This window comes from Sprattus sprattus (genome assembly GCF_963457725.1).
Source record: "Sprattus sprattus genome assembly, chromosome: 7".
In the NCBI taxonomy this organism is placed as follows: domain Eukaryota; kingdom Metazoa; phylum Chordata; class Actinopteri; order Clupeiformes; family Clupeidae; genus Sprattus; species Sprattus sprattus.
The window spans coordinates 26797432-26823537 of NC_137926.1; the positions used below are offsets into that span (position 1 = coordinate 26797432).

General features: G+C 43.0%; 1 protein-coding gene across 1 annotated transcript; it reads right to left on the bottom strand.

The window, feature by feature from the left end:
* Positions 1–2430: 2430 nt before the first annotated feature.
* Positions 2431–26106, bottom strand: LOC308367790 (LHFPL tetraspan subfamily member 3 protein-like; the record flags this gene model as incomplete). The annotated part of the gene is made up of 3 exons (XM_080841779.1): positions 2431–2471; positions 5924–6160; positions 25680–26106. 3 exons carry the CDS (start codon positions 26104–26106, stop codon positions 2431–2433), a joined length of 705 nt encoding a protein of 234 aa, XP_080697905.1.

Genomic DNA, 26106 nt, shown 5'->3' on the forward strand with positions numbered 1-26106 from the left:
AAAACCATGATCGGGGTGCTTACACAGGGGAAATCTTTATTGACATTAATAATCTGTTACTTTCATACACATTTGTAACTGTATGGACTATTTACATCCGTATACGAACCTACATAACAGGGAAGCTGAACTGACTGAACTATAATCTGTCATATCGTTACCACCCCAATAGATGTGATACATCTTCTCATCAGATACCCTGTATATACCCCAACTAAAGGGTGCATTTACTGAGAGACGGCTTAGGTTAAACGGGTCGAGACACAGAAAAGAGAGATGTATATTTATGATGTATTTACACATTGCAACAAAGTCAGACTCATTTCTTTAGTGACAGGAAAAGCTAGTGCAGTCTTTCACCTGCGTGTGCATGTACACGTTTACATTGTCTAACAGTGTACAGTATATGTATATATGAGTACAAACTAACAGCATAATATCTAACTAGTAAGTGTATATGTAACAGGGTGTGTTTTATGGAGAGGAGATGGTATGCTTTACACCTCCTTTTAAGCTATGCATCCAAAAATGAAGTATGAAGTTTTTATGGAACAATTCAGATGTGCTACAAAAGTTCTGAGATAAGTACCAGCATATCCTGGACTTTTTCAGAGAGAAATAAAACTACAAGGGTCCATAAGAGTCGGTATATGCTGGAGGTGACCCTTGGGTTCTTAAGGAGAAGTTGAAGTCATTTCAAAACAATAGGAAAGAATGAGCACCTGTCTTCTGAGTATAAACTATAAATAGCCAGCCAGCAGTATGCATAATGGAGTACGTGTATTTACATAACCTCTTGGTCTTCAGTTGAAAAGTCATTAAACATTTAGTGGGCACTGTATATTTCACAACACCAATGGGTTATGGTCATCCTTGGTTTCAGCTGATGTTAGGGTTACTAACTAACTTTCTAGTTATTATCTTATGCCATTGTTTGCTCAGGGTACTGGTGAAACACAAACTGTACATGTGAACTCTCTTGTGTGTTCCTGCACACACACACACACACACACACACACACACACACACACACACACACACACACACACACACACACACACACACACACACACACACACACATTCACACAAACTCACACACTCATACAAACACCCTCACTATCTCTAACACACACAAACATAAAACACCCATACACTCATATCCAAATACAGTCTTAATCCTTTCACAGTGAGAGGAGATCCAGTTATAATCTCCTGTGAGTTAGGTTAGGTTAAGATCAGAAAAAATGGTGACAGGTCATTTGAAATGTGTTCAAATGTGATGAGAGGTACAACTGATAGCATTTATTCACTTATTGTCTTACACTGACTGGTCCTAAAACACACTATTGAAATAGAGCGTTTTATGTCCTCAAGTCATGAAGTCCTTCCCTTAGCATAAACTAGCTACATGAAAAAACACAAAAAACTCGAATGTAATACTGAACAAGTAAAACAGCTCTAATATGCTTTTTTGATGGTTACAAATTACACTGAAATGAATAACTCTCCGTGCTGAGAAATGCTTTCCTGATGAATGTTTCTAAGCGTGATTGTCTACAGTACTGTACATATGACATAATACATTTTTGTTGTGCAATGACAAAGGTGTGTGTGTGTGTGTGTGTGTGTGTGTGTGTGTGTGCTCGTTTGTGTATGTGTTTGTGTGTGTTCTGATGCAGTTTTATGTGTTAAGAATGAGACGTGGGGGGCTGGTGATGGTGGTAACAGTCTCTAAATCAGATGCTGCTTAAATATGTACAGAGAATATGTTCCTCAAGAGGCCTGTTAAAGCCCGTGAAGCAGAAGAGAAGATAGAGTTTGAGTGAGAAGGATCAAGAGTTCAGAAGGGGTGTGTGTGTGTGTGTGTGTGTGTGTGTGTGTGTGTGTGTGTGTGTGTGTGTGTGTGTGTGTGTGTGTGTGTGTGTGTGTGTGTGTGTGTGTGTGTGTGTGTGTGTGTGTGTGTGTGTGTGTGAATGTGTGTGTGTATGTGGCTGTGTGTGGAGACTTTGTGTTTTTAATCTTTTATGATACTGTTGTTGCTTGACTTGATGTCTGCTGGGGTCCTGGATCATTATGCAAGGACGTGACCTGGTGCTGCAGGAGCTGCAGGCAGAGGGGACAGACAGAGTGATTAGATAAGATAGACCCAAACCATATTCCATTTTTACAGACTCATCCCTGGTGGTTCTATTAATGGTTGGAAAAGATTGAATAGCTGACTACGAACTTTATCAAGGTTAACATTTAACGACACTATCTCTAAAGACTTTCCTCTCAGCACTCACCTGAGTGTGTTAGGCAATCCCACCCTCGGCTGGAGAGAGGGAGAGAGGGAGAGAGAGAGATAGAGAGAGAGAGGAGGGGGGAAGATGAGAGGCAATCACACAATCACAAAATATTTTCATGTACAGAGAGATTACTACATTCTTTATAATCCAAAAGAAGTTTGCTCGTACACCACAAAATCCCCTGAAAGCCAATAACACAAGCGTGTAAACACAAGCCTTTCCTGGCAAACACCACTGTACCTTTTCAGATCCAGATTTCAATGACAAGACAAATAGAATAAATGTTGTACTTGCCATGGGGAATTCAATGACAAATTTGAAAGTGTCCTCCTTCTCAGAGGTTCAGGACAGAATAACAACCTCCCCAATTACAGTAATTGTCTTTGTCAGGGAAATGAGAGAAAGGACTCCCTCTGCTCTGGAAGAGGGCAATCTATCTCTTGGAGTGTCCCCCATAATGGCAGTGTTCTTCCTTCAAGCTGAATGACTCCAAGGGGATTTGGCATGCCAGACTTAGGCTCCAAGTTTCTGAAAAATCCCACGCTCCTCTTCCTGGACAATGTACCGCATTAACAGTATAGATTTAACTTGCTTTCTTCGCTACGGCTAACTTAACTCCAGCCATTTGTGGTGGATTCTTTTGACCTTGCTGACAGCAAGACAAATAAACAGCCGCTGGCGAGTGGGCAATCTATCAGATAGCTGCAAGCTGCAATTAGTGCATGTCCGACGGTGTGGCTGCTACTTTAGCCTCTCTTACACTCTCACGCACCCTCTTTGTTCTAACACTCTCCATACTCTCTCACTCAGAGCGTGAAGGGCTGCCCTGTGTCTGTCGGATCCCATTTGATACAACAGGGTACATGCACACACAGACACACACACCCTTGTCATATTCTGTGTGTGTGTGTGTGTGTGTGTGTGTGTGTTTGTGTGTGTGAATGTGTGTGTGTGTGTGTGTGTGTGTGTGTGTGTGTGTGTGTGTGTGTGTGTGTGTGTGTGTGTGTGTGTGTGTGTGTGTTTGTGTTTGTGTGTGTGTGTGTGTGTGACAATGTGTAGGTTTAGCTGTTTTTCTACAGCAAGTGCTTGAACCGTGATCATCTGGCAAGAGTTTCCTACTGGACCAAGTTCAAGATGCTGGGGTAGTGCTACCTGCTCCCCACTGGGCTCTGTGGCGTTAGCGATGTCATTACTCCACTCAGATTGGGGTGTTTTGGCAACTCTGTCACAACAAGGTGAGCTATTGATATTACAAAACACATGGCACTCTACAGACTTGGGAGGGGAGATCTCGAAAGCATTTCTATGTATAACTACTATGTGAATAAGATATTTGCTTGGTCTCCTTGGTCATTATTTCGTAGAGCCAGAGCCAGAGAGAAAATAAGCCCACTCATTTTCTTTGCACAGATATTTAAACTCTCTCACAAAGGTTCAATTAATTCCTGTTTTTGTGAAACTATCTAGCAATCACCACAATCCAATTTTTACCTTTTTTCCCCTAAAAAAGAGTGTTCACAGTCTCCATTCTGCTATGCAATGACCTACGAAGTCACGTGTGGGAGTAATCTAAAAGTATTCTAGGAATAAAACACACAGTCAATCAATTCATTACTTTAAGATGAGACACAATTACTGTTGGTTTCTTGCTATTACAGCCCTTAATGGCTCCCTTATTAAATATAAGACATGCAATCACTGAGACTTTATAATTATGCAAATTCAAATTACGACCAATATAGCCAATTATATTAGACACTTACTTTGTAACCACATGAATAAATGATACAGGACGTATGGGATGGGTGGTCCTATGTTAATTTTAGATTGCACCCTACTCCATCTCACTATTTACATTCATACATCTTCACTCTGAGCAGAAATTAACACTAACTTCCCCCATACGTCTCTTCAGATCTGACCGACAATATTGGACTCTTGCCTTAAGCATGGCATCTCTAGCAAACCTAACTGCCTATAAGTGTCACTCTGCAGTGCTGTGAGATGAGACACCCCACTCCCACAACATGAGCTGCCCATTTTCTCCTCCATTTCCCAGCTCTACCTCTCAGTGCCTCTGACTGGCGTTAAGTAGCACAGGGGCAGGTAGGTCTGAGAGAGATTAAGGCAAGCTGGGGTAATAGCCCCCCTTGAGGCACAATGAGGGCCGCTCACACATGACATATTGGGGACAGGCAAATTCTATTTGAAAATGGCAGAGGCATACAATTCAGGGGTTTCAAAACATATAGGTTTGGTGCCTTATGGACTTTCTGAATACTTTGCTGATCTGAGACAGGTCTGTCCAATAAATGTGTCAGTGGAGGGATATATACCATCATTATGATATGAGTTATGTTTATAATGGGAGTTGTGTTTATAATACTGTATCTTTCATAGCTAGAGGAAACCTACATCATAGGTAGTTAGCACAATGGGATAGACTATAGACATTAAGACTATCTTTATAATATAGTGAAATAGCAAGACAACACATTTCAGGTGCCTCTGATTATAATAGTGTAATAGCAATAGTGTGTGTCAAAGGTTTTCTTGTTCTTTTTCTTTACCCTGCCTTTTTCCACTGATTTTTGGTTGATGATATCAAACATACTTAGACTTTCCTAATCCACATGAAACTCGGCATGATTGTAGCCCCATATGGCTGAGGCAGAACATGAGGTTTGTGTCCCTAGGTGGGCGTGTCCCCTCCTGCTCCTACCCCCTGAGTGGGCTGGGACCAAAGCACTTCTTGGGCAATAGATTGAAAACTGTAGAGTCAAAAACTCTCAAATTTTTATGTCAAGCTCAGAATAGAAGCAATTTAACCAATTTCAAACAAATCAGCAAACAAAAGATGTCGCTACAACAAGCTACAACATGATTTCCTCTGTTTCTGTGACATGGTTCGGTCTATATTCAAAATGAACTTTGTCCTTAAATCCTTAGGTAACATTTACAACATTCGAATGGTCATCTTTCACCTGTCAAAACAGTCAAATCATTCAACCTTTTGTTACTAGGGACAGTTTGAATATTTAGATTTGACCCCGAGGATCACTGCTTGTGGTTATATTACAACATATTATTATTATTATGATAGCGCATACCTCTGTCCTGTTATTAATCTCGATACTTGTAGGCCTATATGTAGCACTTACTCTACATTTAGAATTGTATTCAAATATATTCTTGCCTTTAACTATTAACCCCACATTTATCAATGCATATTTTTTTAAACTTTGTAAATAGATGGCAAGTACAATTACACAATGAAGCTCCTATTGGTGCTTATGTATACATGTATATTAGACAAAATCTAGCACATCCTCATATTCACTAGATAGGTCTCAAAACTGCATAACGTATCTCACAGGTTCTGCTTCACACCCTATTGTTGTACAGCCACCACATCAGTCCCTTACATTTTCACTCAGAATAAGATATTCAACAAACGTTTTAGTCTGTTGTTGCCAGAAGCATTATCATTCAAGATAACACACTTTTTTTTTGGCGCATTCTCTCACTTTCTATGGGGGCCATATTATGCAACACTATGTGGTACGTTTAGTTTATTCCAGTATTTGTTATTCATGTTTTGGAGCTGTGAGGATAGCAAATGGAATTGCTCACCTTTGCTTTCTGCCAATAGCTCTTCAGCCATCAGGTTGTCCTGTCGGTTGCCCAGCACAAAGGCCAGGAAGGAGAGGATGAGGGCATCCAGGATTCCCACGATGGCCAGGATGTAGGCCCAGCGCACTGAGCACGCCCCGATGCTGTACTTATCCGTCTGCTCCCCGCACATGCTCTGCACCTCCTTGGAATCCCAGCCGTCCGGGTAGATCATGCAGCCAAGGACCAGACAAATACCTGTCCAGACATGGAGGATGAAGGAGAGAAACAGAATTAAGTCAGGAGGGACTCAATGAATACACGGTATGGAGATCAAAGAGGGACAGTGGACAGATCAAGAGAGAGTGGAGTTGAAACAGACCGAGAGAATGACAGAGAGATGGTGAGGACCAGAGAGAGGGTTAGAGAGAGAGAAACAGAGAGATAGAGAGAGATGGTGATGATAAGATGAAGAGGTAAAGTTAGGACACATATTTCCACTAGTGCTGTAAAAGCTCTGGTGGTCATCTATAACCCCATCACACCATCACCCCCCCCCCCGCCACCCCCGGCCGCCTTGCCTCTCATTCTGAATGCAACGCTTCATTCACAGCCTGATTGATTTTCTCTCTGGCTCTACGCTCAAGGTAGAGGCAAGAGTCAACAATAGCCACAACAGCAACAACAACAACCGCAACAATGTCAACAGCAGCAACCACCCGAGCTGCACAAATTCGAGCCACAAGGAGTGAGAAGCCACAGGAACGAAACCACAAATGACATCCCTTCAATTCCAGTTTACATCTACTCAAGTCAGGGTGGAGAAAGCCTCAACATATAACATGCTTTTATACTCAGATAAAAAAGGCCATGGTGCAGATTTCTATTAGATGGTTAATCGCCTTGTTCTTCTCTTGAATATTTAGCCTAGGCTTCTCACTCAGCATTTCTGCCTGGAGGGGCTGGGATTAGACGTAGATGAAGCTCTTCTCCGGAGGTGATGGCACTGCGGAGAATCAGAGGAGCTGAAAAGGAGCTGACTACATATTACCCAGAGTGCACTTTCCATGAATAATGAAACACATTTACAAGTTCACCTCACACTCGCAAAAAAAAATCTAAAAATTCAAAAAAATTGGTGTGTGTGTGTGTGTGTGTGTGCGTGCATGTGAGACCCTCTGGATATGATTTTTTCCGGTTGATACAGTGCAGTCCAACAAGAATTCCTCCGCACGATGGCACAAATGTTTGGCTGCTGTTCCGAATGTGGAGAGACATTAGCGTTGATGAGACGACATCTGCTTCATTAGCCTTCACAGTCGTTCTACCTACACATCAACATCTTTATTATAATAATATTTGTTCTGTTCTCCTATATTGTCTTCTTCACTCCTTCTCTCTTGCCTCTTGTCTTATCGTCCTTCAGCTATACTTGAAAGCTTATTCTTGCTTTTCATAATTTCTGGTTACGGAATGTCGACTTTGACAGCAAGGCCAAACAAGCTGTCCACCCACTCATAATTTCTGTACAATCACTCTTTCAAATCTTCCCTTTCACATGCACACGCACATTTAGTCATTTGGTACTAGTATATTTTATATTTAAATGTGCTACAGTGTTTTTTAAACTTAGTTTTCAGTGTTCCTGTAGGCATCTGGGTTGATTTCCCCTCTGTAGCTAATACTCCTAGCTGCCATGCTTTGAAGAGATGGTAATACGGAATGTCCGATTTGACAGCAAGGCCAAACAAGCTGTCCTCCCAATCCTACACCATACCGCATTGAAGTTACTCTTGAATATTCTTCAGGGCTCAAAAACAACATCAGGGCAATGAGAAAGCACAAGAAGGATAGACAGAGCTAGAGAGAGAGAGTGAGAGGAAGAGAGAGAGAGCAATAAAAAAGAACGAGAGGAGAGATGGAGAGAGGAAGTGTGAGAGATAGAGATGCCCACTGCAGACATAGTGCGTACCTTGCAGTAGCTTCTTTAAGTTTCCCCTGGCAAATCCCCCAGCAAGTCCTGTCAAAGTATATTCACTGAGGTCTGCAGTTCAAAGGCAGTCAAAATACATCAAAGAAATGGGCTAGCTTCTGTGCTTACCGCAAGCTATATTTACGCCTCATGTATCCACAGAGCAGCTTGCCGACCAATACTTTAAGACCCAGTGCACACAGGTGTCATCAGAGTTCTCATCATCATCCAGCCTTCAGCTGCTAGCATAGGGAGCTGTCCATTGAGTGGTGCTGAAAATGCCAGCTGAGGAGCTGGTTTGGTTCGGATTTGGTTCGGTTTGTTTGGAATTAAAGTTGATAAATGATTAAAGGTCTGCTCCTCTTGGCTGTATGCCATACAGCATGCTGACAGTTTGTTTATGATGATAAGAATTATTTATACCAATGGTGACATGTTAGAGCACTGGCCTGAATTGCACGCAGAGGTACAAAAAAGCAGAGTGACATATGATGCAGTTTGCAGCTGCGACAGGATCATGGTAGCAGAGTCAACGAGTATGGAATGGAGTGAAGGCACATGTGTCTGAGGATTCATGGGCTAAAGGAGGCATAACACTGGCCCAAAGTCTGCAAGAGGTATTCAGAATGATAGTTCCCTACATCCACCACTGGGGGGCTCAAGGACTTGAGCCTCAAATTAACAATTAGTGCTCTCCCCTGAAGACACTGTGTCCTAACAACACATGTTCATGTATGCTACGCAAGCTCTAAGGCACAATAATCCAGTGCAACTCAACTAACCCTCCCCCACCCCTCACATGCTCCCCCTCCCCACATCAACACACACATACACACTGCCTCATCACACACCAGCTCCCTGCCAGCTACCCCTTTCAAACTCAGCACACACCACAATCTGTCCCTCTGCAAAGCCCGCCGTTACGTAACAGAGCCTTTAATTCAGAGAGAATTAAACAAACAAAAACACAAATGTAAACACGGCCCCACCTCCCCCCCAGAAAGGGAAAAAAGAACACTGCATCACCACCAGATGTTGAAAAGACAGATTAATTGGGACGGTTTGGGAGAGGTTTTGTTTTTTTGTCTAGATGTAAAGCTTTGACGCATAAAGCCTGAAGTAGTAATTTCCTTTCAGATACTTAAAGACGTTCGAGTGAATTCTTACAAGCCTCCAGCAGAGGAGCGCACTGCCAAATTATTCCGCCAATTATGAATCTGTTCATTGGTAATATTAACACTTTTAATTTTCTGCCTTTCTGCTGATTCAATAATGCAATGAAGCACTGTTCAGCCTGAGAGTCCCACTTACTGACTGACTACAGCTCATTGAGAGGCAAGAGATATACCATTGCATCTTCACCTCTGTGCTTCAACATGATGGATGACAGCTCTGACTTCTCCAGACTAGACCAGACCACAAGTCTTTGTTGAAGAGGCCTGTGATGGTACGGCTGTATTTCTTTCTCTGGCATTTTGATAATAAAAGCTTTGGTCCGAGTCTTTGAGGCCATAAAAAGTGAGCCACGAAAAAAAAAATCCCTGGCATATAAAAGCAAGGCAACAACGTCAAAAATAAGTGTTTGAGCTATGGCTTAAACCAGAAAATAAGCAACTGGGTTGTCCTATGACCATTCAGTCTGACTAGCTCCATGTCATCTGATAGGACATTTCAAGGGATTGACATGTGTCGTAGGCCATGATGATTCCAAAGTCAAATCATTTTGGAGACGTACATTTGAGACACACTGACAGCAGTGAAAGAGTATATATGGATGTGGGAATACAGGGATTGTTGATCTTGCATGAGACTAACAGTAAATACGCTTCATGGTAGAGGAAAGGAGTGGATGCAGACAGCAACAAGACACAAATAGATGACTACTGGGACTGAAGTGAGGAAATGAGTTCTGTTATTTATCAGATTTTCAACATGAACAATTATGGGCCAACATAATTGCTTGCAATTATTCTGACAGATTAATTTGCCAGTCTCTGTGAGAATGATGAGAGAAAATCAAGTCATCAGGGCTGGCGTGAGACCCAAACCGAGGCCAAAAGCGAGCGCTGAGATATACCATTCCTTCCTCGGGTTATCGCCGAGTAACTTTGGCTTTCCGAGCCATTAGCAGTGCTTCATGGGACTGGTGCCTCATCTGTGAGGAGAGCCAATTCTCATGCACACTCAAGAGGAGACAAAAGCTGTGCTAGAAGCGGAACGTTTAAAATAGCCACCACCACCACCACCACCACCACCCTCTAGATTACAAATCAGCAGACACTCACAATGACCTGGTAAGCAGCACTAAGCCTCACTCCACATAAAACCCTGTTGAGAAAATAGTTAGGGAAACGCAGCGGCAATGATGCTAATGATGGCTGCCAGCTGTTCTCCTGCTGGGCAGGTGCTCTCTGCCTCTGTTCCTCTCTCTCTCCATTTTAGTCCATTCCTTCCCTTTGCATGTTTCTGTTCTCCTGCACAGCGTGGTGCCCATGGAGGAACCCTGTGGATAGTGGCACACCAGCCCAGCGGTTGGATGCCCTGCAGTCACTGGAGCTGTCAGTAACTGTAGTAAAGGACGATAACTGACAGCACTCTCACCCTCCTCCTCTTTCTCTATCCCTCACTCGCTCCTACTGGCACTGAGGAGCATGTTAGGATGTTGTCACAGAAACAAAGAGAGGAAGGGTGAGAAACTGGTGAAAGGAAGGGGGGACCAGAGGACAGAAGAGAAAGAGAGAGAAGGAGGGAAAGAAAGAGACCTATCTCCTGCAGAGAGCTGAGTCCTCTCCCCTGGCTCACAGCATGTTCTTGGGCTCGCACATACATCATGAGACTGCACTGCCATATGCCCGAGCCCCTAGGACAAGCCCGCACATGTGCTTCATGTGAGCTATTTGCAGCACTCTATCCTAAGCACAGAGACTACAAGCCTTCAACAAGATATCTCAATGCACTGGCAAAGAGAGCCTCTCTAATGTAAAGACTGTATATTCCTTCAGTATAGACGCAAGGAAATTGATCTTTGGTGGTCTCCATGACCTTAGATTTTGATCGGGGTGAGGGGGTGTCATGCTGAGAGACTTAATGAACGAGTGGGGCATGTATAGCAGGTATAATGATGGTAGGGTAAAGAGCAGGTCCCCATTCATCAGTGTGATTGTGTGCTGACTGTCAATGTGGGCGTGTGTCACAGATAGAGTGTGTGAGGAGGGTAGTGAGTCTGAAGAGACCAAGTATGAGTGTAAGTATGAGGCCCCTGCACGGTGCTGCAGACTCCATCATTCAGTCTGCCTCCTAGTGTGAGAAATATGTGTGTGTGTGTGTGTGTGTCTTACTGCAGAGCCCAGTGGCTGCTACTCTCTACTGCACACATCTGCGGCACATTTAAGAAACCATGAAATGGGATTAGCATTTTTTGTTCCTCCCTGAATCCCATTTCACTCTTCTTTTTTAAGGCCTTGTTACTATGTATGAGTATAAATGAACACCGAGTGTGTGTGTGTGTGTGCGTTGGTGCAAACACACTCACATTTATCGCTCATTCACACACATATGGACACATAGTGCATCTCTAGACTCCACCGGCGTATGTGAGCTTATTTGTTGGCTCCACTGTGTGTATTTCTCACTGCACCATTCTGTCTTAGCGTCTGTGGCTCATGCATGTTCTTCATCTTTTGGCTTTTTACAGAAGCACAACACCGACTCTGTGAATACCAACAATTCTGTGAGAAATTCATTCCCACTCCTCTGTCTCATTAGCACGGATGACAAGCGTTACCAAATGACTCTGTTAGATGAAAGCTATTTCTCAGAGACTGTATTTGTTAGGCTGACTACAGGGCTTAAAAAAGCATGCCTTCCGTTCCTTGCAAATGACGGTACAAGTTTTATTTGTCTGAAATGGTACTGGCGTAAACCATTTGAATACTGAAGGGGTTGTTTTTTGTGTGAGAAAAGGAAGTGTTAACAGTCTTAAAACTTAGATGGTGTGTGTGTGTGTGTGTGTGTGTGTGTGTGTGTGTGTGTGTCTCTCCCTGCAGAGATGGATTGATTTCTTGATGCGCTGGAGCAGTGGACGCTGACACCTGCTCTGCTCCTTGGCACTCCATCATCACTGACGCTCGCCCTGCTGTGGCACAATGTTTCGCTGGAGGTTGTTGTTTCTTTTTTCTATCGCTACTTGGCACTGACACTCTAACCAGTGCGCTTTCATGTCACCACAAATACTGTAACAGCTTGAAGACAACAGCTATCCATCACAGCCTTTTCAGTGGGGGTGAGGGATACAAACTGGTGACATATTAGTTACACAACATCCATCATCATCAAATGCAATGAATAATGATCCAAAAATGCACCTGTATTGGGATGTTCTCAATCTGATACATGGTTATTGATGAAGAGCTGCCATTTCCTCTTTTGCTCATATACCAAGACATCTTTTGACAACATAGGTGTATATGCATATATCTGTAAATCATTTCTTAAAGATGTGCATATTTGCGTAAATAATATTTTCGCTGCAAAAAGTCAGCAAATTTCATTTGAACGTTAATAAAAACTGAAGGCATGTGACTGTTGTTTGTAGTATCAGCTCCATATGCCATATTTGTTGTGACCTTAGTTGTTTTGTCCTTTAGTCGCCACTGCATGACTCATAGCTCTGATCGCCAAGTGTACAAAGCATCTGATTTGAGGGCAGGGTGTATAATCTCCACCCTATACTCCAGACATCTTGAGTGAAGTCCAAGATGTCATATGATGAACACATCTCTCCAGACACTGCTGTCAGCGTGTGTGCTTAAGGCCTGCTGCACACTGGCAGTCGGATTTGGAGACCTGCCGTGTGTGTGTGAGTGTGTGTGTGTGTGTGTGTGTGTGTGTGTGTGTGCGCGAAGACGCCGGACTGAACCAACCTGGTGAGGACACATGCGAATGCTCAGGGGAGCCGGAAGCGTGGCGGTTTGGCAGAGAATCAAATCACAACGGGAGAGAAAAGGAGAAAAGAGGTAACTCAATATAGAGAAGCAGACTGAGGAGGAGACAGTGCCTTGATGTGGCTAGTCTTGCAAAAGTCATGAAGCACATCACACTTTTCCACCACTGCACTGGCTACCTCAAGGATAGGAGATGTGGGGGGAAGAGGGTAGGGCTGCACATAAATCATTCACCTAAAGGATAGAGTCTGCGATTCTGGAGAAAGGTTGATGTTTAAGCTTGATGTTTGAGCACAGTAACCACTCAAATTACATTCCTTCCTCATGTCCTCCCGAAGCAAAGCATCGATTGACTGAAATTATTTATGGCTCGTCCGAGCCACTATGTTAATTTCCCATTTACAGAGACAGGACTTGTGTACAATCACTGGAGTTTTCTTGAGCACACACACTAAACGGACAGCTAGAGGATCGTGAGGAGCAATTCATTGAATTTGACAAAAAGCGCATTGGATTAGTATTGCAGACTGTGCGTTTAACCGAAACCGCTCAAATGGAGTCGATAAAAAAAAAAACTTCTGTCGGCTGGAATCTATTTTGTTCTTCGGTCAATTTTGCAAAAGGAAAAAAGGGTTTACGGTTTAATTACACACAACAGGACCACTGGATCAGGGCCATCTTGCTAAGGGGGAGGACAAGCTGACCTAAGGTTGACGTTGTTTGTGGGCCAACTCCTATCAGCTCATTCGCACACCACCTCCAGGGTGCTTAGTCACACCCTTCCCTCACAAACCCCCCCCCCACACACACACACGTACTCCCTTGGCTCTGAGAATACACCATCAATACTAATGAGACACCAGCCGGTGCTGTCAGCAACAGTTTCTCTCCCCAACACTGGTCTCTATCTCTCTGTCCTTCTCACACATGCCCCTGACCTCCATGTGGATCTACTTCATGCTTCCTGAGGGGAACGTGCATAGCCTGTGACTGTGATTTAGTCAGGTGAGGTTAGCGGAGCCTCTAGCCCTATCCAGGCAGAGGTCACCTGACCTCTAGAGGTCAAAGGTCAGGAGGGAGAAACACCCAGCAATCAGAGAATCACTGGGATGGACCAAGCCAGAGCCACAAGGTGCCACCTTCAGATGGAGATAATGCTTTAGATAATTTGGAGTGTGACTGGTTCAACGTAGCCAGTTTGTGGTGATTATAGCAATTTGTAAGCCTCCTTAATCTTAAAGCAGATTATTAACTGAGAGAACAAGGCAGTTATCTCTTAGCCATGAGAAATAACCGTTCAGGAATAATAGTTAAACTAAAAAGGGATTTCAGCAGGTTCTTTCTGCCTTCATTCACATTTGTGCCATATGTCTAAAATCGGTTCGGTTGATTGAGAATATCTTGCTGAATTGTCTGAGGATGCTGCATAGCCTTGAGGGTAGAAGTCTGTAGAGCAGTAGAGTTCCTGGATTTACAGAACCAAACTGAAAACAGACCAGACCTTATTTTATATTCCTTTTTATAAGCAGTCTTGCATGAGTGTGCCATTTTAGACTGAGAAAACATTTGAAACATCCAAGGACATTCTAAAAGGTATAGTACCACCTGTACTTGTATTCAAGAGAAGAAAAAAAGATATGAATAAATGATGCTGATAGCATTTCTCCAACTCCATTCTCAAACTAGGCACCCAGAGTGCTTGATGTAAATGTGAGATTGATTATAACACTGTTACTGGCCTAAAAAAATGTCATCTTTAACTGCTTTAGCTAAAGTGATATAACGCATCGTTGACCTTTTCAACAGGAGTTTATCTAGTTTAATTATACTGTGCACCCACGATTTATTCTGAGCAACCCTGTGCACCTGTGAATCTAGCGCAAAGTGTTCCTGGGATGTTTATCAGTGCCAGAGACCTATTTTCCCTTGGCCTTCTTGGCAAAATCGTATTTCTACTGATATGAGAAGGAGGACAGTATGGAAAAGACAGGACAAGATGGAGAGATGAAGAAAGAAAGTGTGAAAGGCATGCAGAGAGAGAGAGGAAGAGAGCAATGCAGGCATGCTTGGAGGCCCACCCTGTCAACATCATCAGCTATTTTTCACACAGCAAGCACATAATACCTGCAGTGCACTGAGCCCCATCAATGCAGGGATTAGACACAGCCGGAAACAGCTTTCCCTTCAACTTTCCAGCTATAGGCTCTTTCGATGCGAATACTGAGCCCTTATGAAACTTTACCATCTAGCAGAACGAATGACTCACCCACACACGTGCTCTCCTCTATATGATGAGTAGGCAGTGTGTAGGATCACTGAGGGTTTTACCATATACTTCACTATTACACCAATTTATCATTTTCAGGATTGAGGGAAAGAGGCACTATGTAGTTTTTGTTGAAAACTAGCAATCAAAAAGTCTTGCCTTGGAAACACCGACAGAAGAAGATACAAAGTATGCAGCTAGTCTAAACTACAAGTGTGCCTACACCCACTTCTCATGACCGTGTAACATCAAAATAAATTTGAGCACATAAAAAAAAGTCAAAACTAAATTAAAGCCAGGCAAAAACATGCAATTCCAGAGCCAATTTGTGAGTCATATGCAAACAATTATGAAGGAAAAATGATGTCAGGGTGACCTGTGGAAAAGCGTAAACAGGTTCATTACATTTCTATTCCTGCTTGATGGTGTTGTTGCCAAATAGTTCTGAGAAATATGGAAATATTAGTTTCCAAGAAAGGATTTTTTTAGAGGAAGACTGCAAACCAATCCTGTAAGAGAAAATGAGCTATGCAATCTTATAGCCAATTACAAGCATAGACAAACTAGTTTTAGGAAATATTTGTTGATGCTGTCCATTATTCGACCCATTGGGCAATGTGATCTAGCATCTGCAGAGCTGTTAAGAAACCAAACTATTCATACAATTTGATGAAATGTGAACTGTTGTGCTTCTGAACTAGTGGATCTTCTACAACAAAGATCAATCACCACTGCACTCCTTATTCATTGAAATATAAATGAACTGGATGTTTTGAATCGTATTCTCACCTCTCCATAAATAAACTACTTTGGGTAATCAGTTGGGACCGAGTACAACAAAAAATCCCAAATGCCACTCTGCTGGCCCCCCGAGTCTGATGTATAGGGGAAATGTATTCTCTAGGCACTGCTACTTGACTGCTAATGACGCATACAATTTCCCTGCCACAGGGATGCCTGTCATTATTCCCTATTGATTTATTGCGTGGAAGAGAAATCAAGGGCATTGAGGCAGGGGCCCAGGTTGAGGCAGAGAGGCGCACCGGCTTTTTCACTATTAGAATGCTTATGGGCATGTCTGCACTGCTTATGAGGATGTCAACCTTTATATGAGGTCTCCTTCAGAAAGCTTGTCGTACCTGCCATTTCAGATGGTCTCTCCAGAAAATGCAGTGCTGTTTGACTGAGGCAGAGAGAAAGTGTACGAGCTGGCAGAACTAGTGTGTGTGTGTGTGTGTGTGTGTGTGAGCGTGAGCCGTTGCTGCTTATGTAACACAGCCAGATGCGCCCCACACCTCTGCTGTGGCTCTCCGCTCACGTTGGAAGAAGGAGGAGGGTGATGATCAAAAGAGCTGGGGAAAGAGGGCCTTTGATTCTCAGCAGGGAGACACACAGCTACGCTGCCTCCATGGAGACGCTTGGCGATGCGGGCTACTGTTTTGGTTATGGGGAAGCATCTGTGACCCCTGCCAGGCCGGGCAAGGACGGTGAGCATTCCTCTTTGACATGGGTCGTGCACACACGTGAACACAGATGGCCCTGTATTCACTCACACAGAGTGGACTATTTAAATTTAGGCTTTTCCTGAATCATTGTGTTGAGCTGCGTACCCAGTGACCAGAACAACATGGCCTCATTAGGCATTACAGTGGCCTGCAGAGGACATGGCAAAATCATGACAGCACAGTTCAACGTTTTCCTTCCCAGAAATAGATGAGGTAACATTGTGTGCAGGTGTACCAAGCAGGCAGTGAAGCATGTTTATGCAAGCTCTTTTTTTTCTTTTTCTGCTTTGAGCATCATTGTGAGTATATGTGAGTGCCACAGGCATGATTCATGTGATGCACTGTGTGTGTGTGTGTTTGTCTGAGAATGTGCTGCTAACGCTACCTTGTTCTCCTACACTGGCTCGTCGACCTCAGCAGGATTGTGTGCTGCATGGCTGATGGCTCCCCCACGCCTCCAAGCTCTAATTAAATTTAACTCAACTCACTGTGTTTCTTAATTAAAATGGCAGGAAAAAAGGCTTAATGCCGGAGTTGGTTTAAAGCAGATCAACGGTTTGGAAAGTGAGCGAAAGAGAAAGATAGAGATGGGGGGCGGGGGGAAAGAGAGGCTCGAGAGACCATTCAGAACATGAGCTATCCCGGTCAAATGGGTCACTGCAGCATCTCTCAATTAGTGTGCAGGAAGGGACGCCACATGTCGGGTAGATATGATTGAAAAGGGTTGGAGATCTCCACAGTCGGCAAAAGGAAGTAGATTGCTTTTGCAATTATTCCTACCTATGTGACGACCCTTTTCTGACATTTCCCATTCTGTCAGCTCTGTTTGCTGGTTCAACTTTATCATCTTCCACACTCCCTTCCCTACCCCATCCCCAACCAAATCCGCTCTTTCAGATCTTTTCCCAAAGCTGCAGTCTCTTGCTGCACTGGCTTCAAAGGCTTCCCTTACCTTTGTGTGAAGCTCCATTTGCAAAGCAACAGCACAAATCTAAATTAGCGAGATACATAGATGGCAGAAGGGTATAAATATTCTGGGGTGGTTCTGCAGGGAGGATGCATTGTTCTTCTTTCATGTGACTGGAGGTAAAGAAAATGCCTCAAATTTCCTCAAATGAATTTGTCTTTACTGATTTACAGTAGAATGACAATAAACTTCACATACAGGGTAGATGCAAACTACAGATTTCTAGACTTCACATTAGTTTAACTGTAAAGGTGGTGTTGACAGGTGTAGAAAAACTGACAGCCTGCTGACAAACTTGACAGAGAATGAGGGTAGTGTAGATTCACTATCATAGAAAAGACACTTAAATAGCATGGCCTACGTCCATAACTGTTTACTAACAGTGATATGGATGACTGGATCTTTCTCTCCGTTCCTTCAGGCTAAGAGCGCTACAGTTAAGAGCGCTAACACTCCATTAGCGCTGTACACGTTCTTACTCAATATCTCTCTCTCTCTCTCTCTCACACACACACACACACACTTTGTGTCTGGGGTTGACACTTCATACCTCGTAAAACTGCCTCCGGGGATTTACATTTCTGCTGGTGTAAAGGAAAGCAAGTGATCCATGTGGCAAGCGTCATTATGGAGTGAATGGCATTTCCAGCCACCAGTTTGGAGTCAATGGGAGTACTCTAGGTCGGCAGCATTGGACTGCTCGTTTGAAAGGACTCAAATCAATCTCCCCTCTACGCCCCCTACCACTACCTCTTGGAAACGGTCTGGCCACACTCAACTGCAGATTGTTTCCAGTCGTCGCGTCCTAAATGGGCGTATGGGTTCATTTTGAAACCATTGGACCAGCCTTTAACCAATCAGCATTAACTAGTATGGGATTGCTATATGTCCTACTTCACCACTAATGGTGCAAGCTGATGTATTAGCATTTTCCCAAACACCAATTCCAATTTTCACTGTGACACGAGGGAAGAACAAGGTCTTGCGTCATCTTGAGGTCTTCAGAAACAATGTTTTCAGTAAAAATAATCATGATCATAATTAAATAAATAAATATTGTCAATATAACATTGTGCCCATAAATACCATGATACTACACTGTATACATCCCCCACCACCTGTTCTCAGACCTGAGCCTCCCCACTCATGCAATCTGTTGGCATCTCCAAGGAGCCAGACACATTGGTTTGGCTTATCGGTATGGCAGTTAGGCCCCCCATCCAACCATGTTGATGGCTTCCGTGAAGCTGCACTCCCTTTGGGAAAATCACCCTAACGTGTTATGTGTGCCATAGCATCTCTCACACATCCCATTTTTGATCTCTTACGCTGGACAATTTTATCTTTTACTAGGGCCCAAGATTGCCCAATCCTCAACTAGCACTCTCCCAAAAGTGTAATAGCACAATCCCATTATTAAAACAATACATGGCCAAAGGAAACAGCAGTGACCCCACAGCGCCTCGCTGTCTTTGATGGTGCGGTCAGAGTACATGGTCATCACCCTGAGTCTGTGGTTGGGGCTGGTGTCTGCCCTCTCTCTCTGCACACACAGTAGATATTCTTCACTCACGCAATAGCGTGCTTGTTTGAGCCTTAAAGGGAGAATGAGGTCAGACCTCTGCAATGGGAGAGTCCCAGCAGTTAAAACATTCATGAGACTTCTGTATCTCAAACTTTTGTTGAGAGCTAAACGCCTTTTCTCCATTTACAATAGCATCTGCAGGAAATTGCTCAATAAATGGCTCTGTAATATCACTAAAAGGTTTTTAGTTCCAAAAGATTACGTTTTAGATCCACTACTGGACAATCCACAACTACTTTACAATAAAGATGCGTTCCAAAGCAGACCTCAGGATACCTGAAGGATACTGGTAATAACAATATGGCGTGTTCAACGATCAGTAATAGGGGAACACGAATACACTTTTAATTCAAAGACTACACATACAATTACACATTACATCCTACAGCTACTACACGCTCAGAATTATCAATTCACCACACACAGAACACACGTATGAGCACATAGCCCTGCACACTACACGCCATTTGTTACCCTTTAAAAAAGCCATTTTAAGCAATGCAGTAACTTCCTTATAGTAATGTGGTTGATGAAATGCAAGAAAATGCATTGAAACAAGGGAGCAAGGGGGTGTTTGAATTAGCTCTCACTGTCATGCAGCCTACTTGTTTCAAAATGCTCATGTTTATTTTACGTGCATTCCCTCACTAAACAGACAACAAAGAACAACTAAAAGCCGTCTGTTGTGTCGCCTCACGTCACCTGTGTCTGGTTCAAAAACACTGCAAGAATACAGCCAACTAGCATCTACATTCTGTGCCTGAATGAGATGAAATAACTAGCTAAGAAATACTAGCAGGTGGTGCTAGTCTGTATTTGTCATTGATAAAGGGAAACCAAAAGACCTAAGACTGCGGATATAGCCTACAAACTGTACACAAAGCAGCATTTGCTGACCATTTTCACACCACTCTCACCACAGACGGTTTCATAATATAGCTACTTCTAATCGAAAACATGTCTGATGGCTGAAGTTGTAAATGGCACTGGCGTTGTTCTTTTGGTTGTGAAAGAAGAAACACAGGCCAAATGTCATTTCAGCAAACATAACGGTCCCAGCCAAGTGTTTTTAGATTGCTCACATGTATGGCATTATGCTATGTCCACCATGATTCCATAGTAATGAATTCGAGCTATAAGGTCTCAATGTTACAATAAATGGAAAAGGATGAGTTCTATGAATAGCCCTGTATTTTAAAATAATACTTAATATTAGACCTGGATCATTCCAATCGTACATTAAAGCCCTTGGAAAATAACATATTATTGATCAAAACGGCCAACCCCGTCTTCAACTCCTTGCATCGTCCCTGATGGTGCCTAGGTGAAAAGGTTGCATGACGCTTCGTGCACAGTAAGAAGGAACTCACAGTCCAACCACCCTGTGCTTACTGTTTGACTTTGTATAGTAATGATCTCAATAAATTGATCATCATACCCAAAGTACACACATATACGTCATGGCTGAATGGGCTGGTGACATAAGCAAGGCCTGAGCACCCTCTGCAGTTGTACACCAGGAGAAGAAATAAAAAAGCTGCTCTATCAAAGAGAGAGGAGTGGAATGGTCTGACATGACTGTCCATTTTGTGTGTGTGTGTGTGTGTGTGTGTGTGTGTGCGAGAAGCAGGTTCTCCACTGTTCAGCTGCCCCCCCAGGACCTGACTGTGCTTTCAGCTTCCTTCTCAACCTTTAACCACACTGTCTGCAAATATCAGCACCAACCTGAGATGAACTCAGCACAGTTACCCTTCCAAACCTGTCCTCCTTCAGATTAAACACAGCTACTCTTATGAAGACACCTCACATCACAGGATCCTAGGCTACCAGCGCTGATAATTATAGAGGAAAAAAAAGGACAATTAAGGACATGATCTACTATTTCCACTAAAACCGTTTTAAAGGTCAAATCAAAACTTTCTCAGAGTATATTAAATTAACAATGCAATTTTGTTCTGTGTATCTAAATAATTCAATTTTAATTTTATATGCATAGAATATTTTTACCAAGGGCATTAACAAAGGCGTCCCAAGTGCATGCTGGAGGCTAAAGTGGAAAGGCAACATGGACAATATAAATGTTCTTATCATAATTAATTATCTAGCAGTGGTACTTGCGAAGAATAGGACCACAATATAAAGTACACTACATAGAGACATATCTCTGCAACGTAGGAAGACCACACAAAGTTAACACAACTGTTAGAGGTAGAGGCATGTGACCCTGATATGGCATTAAGTTAAGTTTTGTCAAAATTATTTATTTTTACTGACTGACATTTTGTTCTCAGACACACAAAAACCACACATGCACCTCCGCAAATGCCCACAAATACCTGCACAAACAAATACGCGTTGGACCCACAAGACTCATGAGTGGAAGACAAGACCACCACCACATACTTAAATTTACCAAAAGATCTGGAAGATTCTGGCAAACACAAGCTGCTAACCTAATCTATTTCTCACTTCTAATAAAGCCTTCAGTCTCTTGCCATACACTCTGTTGTGCAGGTAAGCACGTAGCTTTCCTTCTGACCCTGATCTTAACAATCATGTGAAACAGAGCAAGTTGCTTTGTGTTTACTCAGTAGGTAGGTGTTAGTCCTGTAGTAAGTCACATTGAAACACAGACTGTGATGGAAATTCAGTGTAAGTGCTAAAGCTATCGTGATGCAATGATGTTGGATCATGGCGACTCAGTCTGCACAAGCAGACACAACATGTGACAAACTGCAAAGACGGTTTTAAAAGCATGCGACACAAGGCAACATTTCACAGATGAAAAGAAGAGTGAAAGGCGTCGAGGTAATTATCATTGACCTCACGGTCTGGTTGCCTCAGAGGCCACAGCCAGCTTTGCTTTGCATTTTGGAGTTAATTGGTGCGCAGTGTGCGGGGTGGCTGGGAAAAGGAGGTGGAGAACATGGGCTGATCTACTCCCTTGCTCTCTCTCTCTCTCTCTCTCTCTCTCTCTCTCTCTCTTTCTTCCCTCCTCTCTCTCACCCTCTCTTTCCCTTGCTAGCTAAAAGATAGAAAGAATAAAGGCTGTGCAGAGAAGATCAGATATATATGGTGGGAAGTGGTGAGTGGGAAATCAGAGGGAAGGCGAAGAATTATGTGAGAGTATTGGTATATGTGATAGAGAGCACATGGGCAGATATTTAGACATTGGAGGGTAGTCCTAAGGGGTCTGTGGAGCCTATTTTGATGTTGTGATGTACAACCACATGGGGCTCTCTTACTGACGAACAGTTTTTGAGCGATAGCAGGGTACGGAAAGTAATATGAAAAAAATGACTCTAGAAGACTCAAAAGGCTTAAGTGACACAACCCCATTAACACTCAAAGGGAATTAGAGATGAAAACAAAAACATTATACACATTATAACACCATTGCCTAGGCAATCATAGCACCACAATTTCAGTTAAGTAGTTCAGCATGTGGGGAGGCAGCACAGCACAGCACAGCACAGCAAACGTTCAGAGAGATGCCCCCAAGATACTGCTCAGATCTCTGGGTGGTTTAATCTTTCATTAAACATGCAGCCTTTTTACACTGTTTCTGGAGATGGGCCTTTGTGAGATGTGTGTTGCGGCTCACATTCCCTGACAACCTGAGAAGAGTGGTGGTGAAACTCCTTGTCGGTCTGAATAAGCCTTAGAGATGACCAGACCCCTTGGAAAGGCAAGCCTGCGGACTAGCCGCAGCCTTTCCACACTACATGACTTGGGCTTGCCTCTGGACATACTACAGTCCATACTCATACACATGACTGGTCATATGCATTTCTCAGAGACTGCAAATCATTTAAAAAAGATTTCAGGTCAGTCTATGACACATAGCCTTCCCAATACTCTGCAGGAGCAATATCACGCACATGACCAATATTATCAATTATTATATATGGCAACGGCAGTACGAGCATTCTGATTGGCCCTCCTCACCGGTCAATACGGATCTGTATTGCCCTCTGACGACATTTTCAAAATGAGCAAAAGCGTTCAGTCTGAGTTTTTCTATCCACACGAAAATGAAAACATTAACAGCCATGAGGAAATTCAGAAGAAGCAAAGATTTGTTATTTAAAAGGGATGATTAAGACAAGAAACTATAGTTTGAATCACTTGTGTTGTTACTTTACTGTAAATTGAAGCCATTTTAGCTGAGCCATGTTGTCCGTTTTCTATTGATCATTGTTACTTGAAGTTAGGAAGGAATTGGTTGCTACGCAACACCTGGAACACATTGTGTCGTGAGAAGACTTTAGAGCTTAACAAAACGACATGTTTTCTATTTACAATGACCATTTCTTTTCATTTACAAAATGAAAGGAGCGAAAAATGGCATATAAAAAACAACGTACTAACCTCGACCGTTCGGTCGATACGTTAAAGCCTCAGTTTGATATTTCCTGGCATGACCTCACTCTCGGTTAGTAAGTAGTTACTATCATAGATCATTTTTGTCACCTTTCTGCTGCTCAGTTCCCATTTGACCAGATTCTGTCAGATCCAGAAAGAACCTTTTGATTACCATTTAAGCTATAATGAACCCATGAATGAGGGTTTGTCAAAAGGCCAGAGAGAATACAGAGAAAAATGCAAGTAAAACAAAGAACGAGTGAAATCAAAGCAGTGAAAATGAGTGCAAGTGCAAAGAGAAGAGAGAATGAGAGGTTGTTAGTTCTCAGGCCTGAGGGAAGTGCTGTGAATACTGAATGTGTGCCACCCTAAAGAGCAGGGTGCAATGATATCCTCTATTTAATACAAGAAGTGGGATGGTATGCCATCCACAGTCGGCCCAAGGTTACCTCTGAACATCCCCTGGCCTTTCTCAAACAGGGATATGATCGAAATGCTGTGAAAAAAAAGAAGCTTTGCAAGTGGGCAGTGTTCCTGACAGCCCTTTGAAAATCCCTCTAAGATCCTTTGACCTTGACACATCCATAGATGGCAAAGTTTCGTGTCATGGCTACTCAAAAAAGTAGCATGCCATTCAATACCGCCTGAGAAAGTACTGTGCCTTTCAAAGTCCTTCAAAAAGGTATTCTGTCATTCACTTCAATCTAAAAAGTATTTCACCTTTTAAGAGCTTCCTATTTATTATTTTTTTTTTAGTATCAAACTCAAGTCTGGTTGGTGCGAAGGAACTATCAAACCAGCGACACTGCCATTTGCTTTTAGCATGGCTAACTTATGGACACAAAATGTTGCATGTAGGTTTGGGGTGATGAGTGGCAAGGGGGGCTCATTACTCCACGCTCTCTCTACTGGCACTGACAGTCAGCCACGCTCGGCTACTGTTGAGGTGACTGGAGGGGGGTTGATGCCGGTGACTGCAGAGACACTGGCACAGTGGAGTGCTAATTAGGAAAGGCTACAGCGTTAATTTAGACCCCAGATAATACAGCTGGATAAACCACTTCCAAGCCATTCCCTCATTTGCGTTGCGTGGGTCTGGAAGGCTTTGCTTTCTACCTCTGCTTGCAGCCATTTGCACGCTGCTTGGGCAACTCAGGCCAACAATGGGCGTTTGGTAGTGGGAGAAAGGACTCAGGTCAGGTGGTGAGGATTTACCACGTTCAAGGCAGGGCAATCTCTGAGAGTCCATTGATTGAGTGGGTTAAGTAGGCAGTAGGCAGGCCTAGCAGTATGTCTAGAAATGAATGTGATAATTTGCTGACATCATCACAATATCATCAGGTTGATCATGTTTGGAAGGACATACTCCATGCATGGTAACGTAAAGAAAACTATTTCTCACTCTTTTTCCATAGTGTTTGGGGAGTGGAAATATCAGGAGTGTAAAGGGTGTATAGGACAAATCAAATCTTGGCGCATACCACAGGACTGTAGATAAGTGTTGTCCATTGGGGTGTGCTTACTGTTCAAAATCCTGAACTGTTGCAGCAGGTGAAACATGATTTTTTTTACGTATATGGCAATATTTCATCCCAGACAGTTTTTGTTGATAGAGGGTAGCTGCGAAACAGTCTTTAAGTCAAAATAGAATCATCATAAGACCTAAGTGACAGTGAATGACAAATAATCAAATCCACGTTCCCTTGAAACAAAGTCATGCAGTCACTGTCTTGCACCTGTGCACTGAGCAACAACAATGATTAGTACTTCACTTTAGAGAACCCATTTTCTTAAAGATGCATTGGATTGTATCAGGGTTTTCTGATGTGGTAGCATTTAACAATGCAGGGGGATGAAATGGGTATTGTTATTTTCACTTTGCTGACAAGTAGCCTATTTTGTATTACTTTACCTTCCACATAAAACTGTAATTATACAAGTATCTGCTATGTGGCTGCTAAAATCTTAACGTACTCTGATTCAGTACATTACTGAGTGGACAGTGGTGATATGCTTTAACAAAATATATCCCCAGTGAATCCTCAGGAGAGATTAAAACTCGACACATGGTTTTACCAGGTTCATGCCTATTTCTATCTCTCTGAAAGCCAGCTACATTCCAACGGAACTTCCATGACTTAACTTGAAGTCCACTTTGACAGAAGAACACTCACCTGAGCCCAGCTGCATCCATCCGCATATCTTGTAAACTGTGTGCGTGCTACAGAAGAAGAAAAGGATGAAGCAGCCCATACAAGACAGCACGAGGACCATCGATGTTCCCACGAAGAAGGACGCGGCCTTAAACGCGGTGGAAGGGATGGCGGCAAACTCGGTAAAGGTTCCCTGACAAACGAAATCCCGGGATTGCTCGTTACCGATGCAGTAGTGGAAGAGGCCGAAGTAACCAGTCTGCGGCGTGTCCATACCGTCCCCTATCCAGTAAGGCTGCGCGAAAATCACCACGTTAAGGATAGCAAATAGAATAGTGAATATTGACCATAGAAGTCCAATGGCGCGTGAGTTCTTGATATAGTTAGTTTGGTAGATTTTCGCATCTTCAGATGAAGGTATCATCGTTGCTGCAGTTCCAGGTATCAT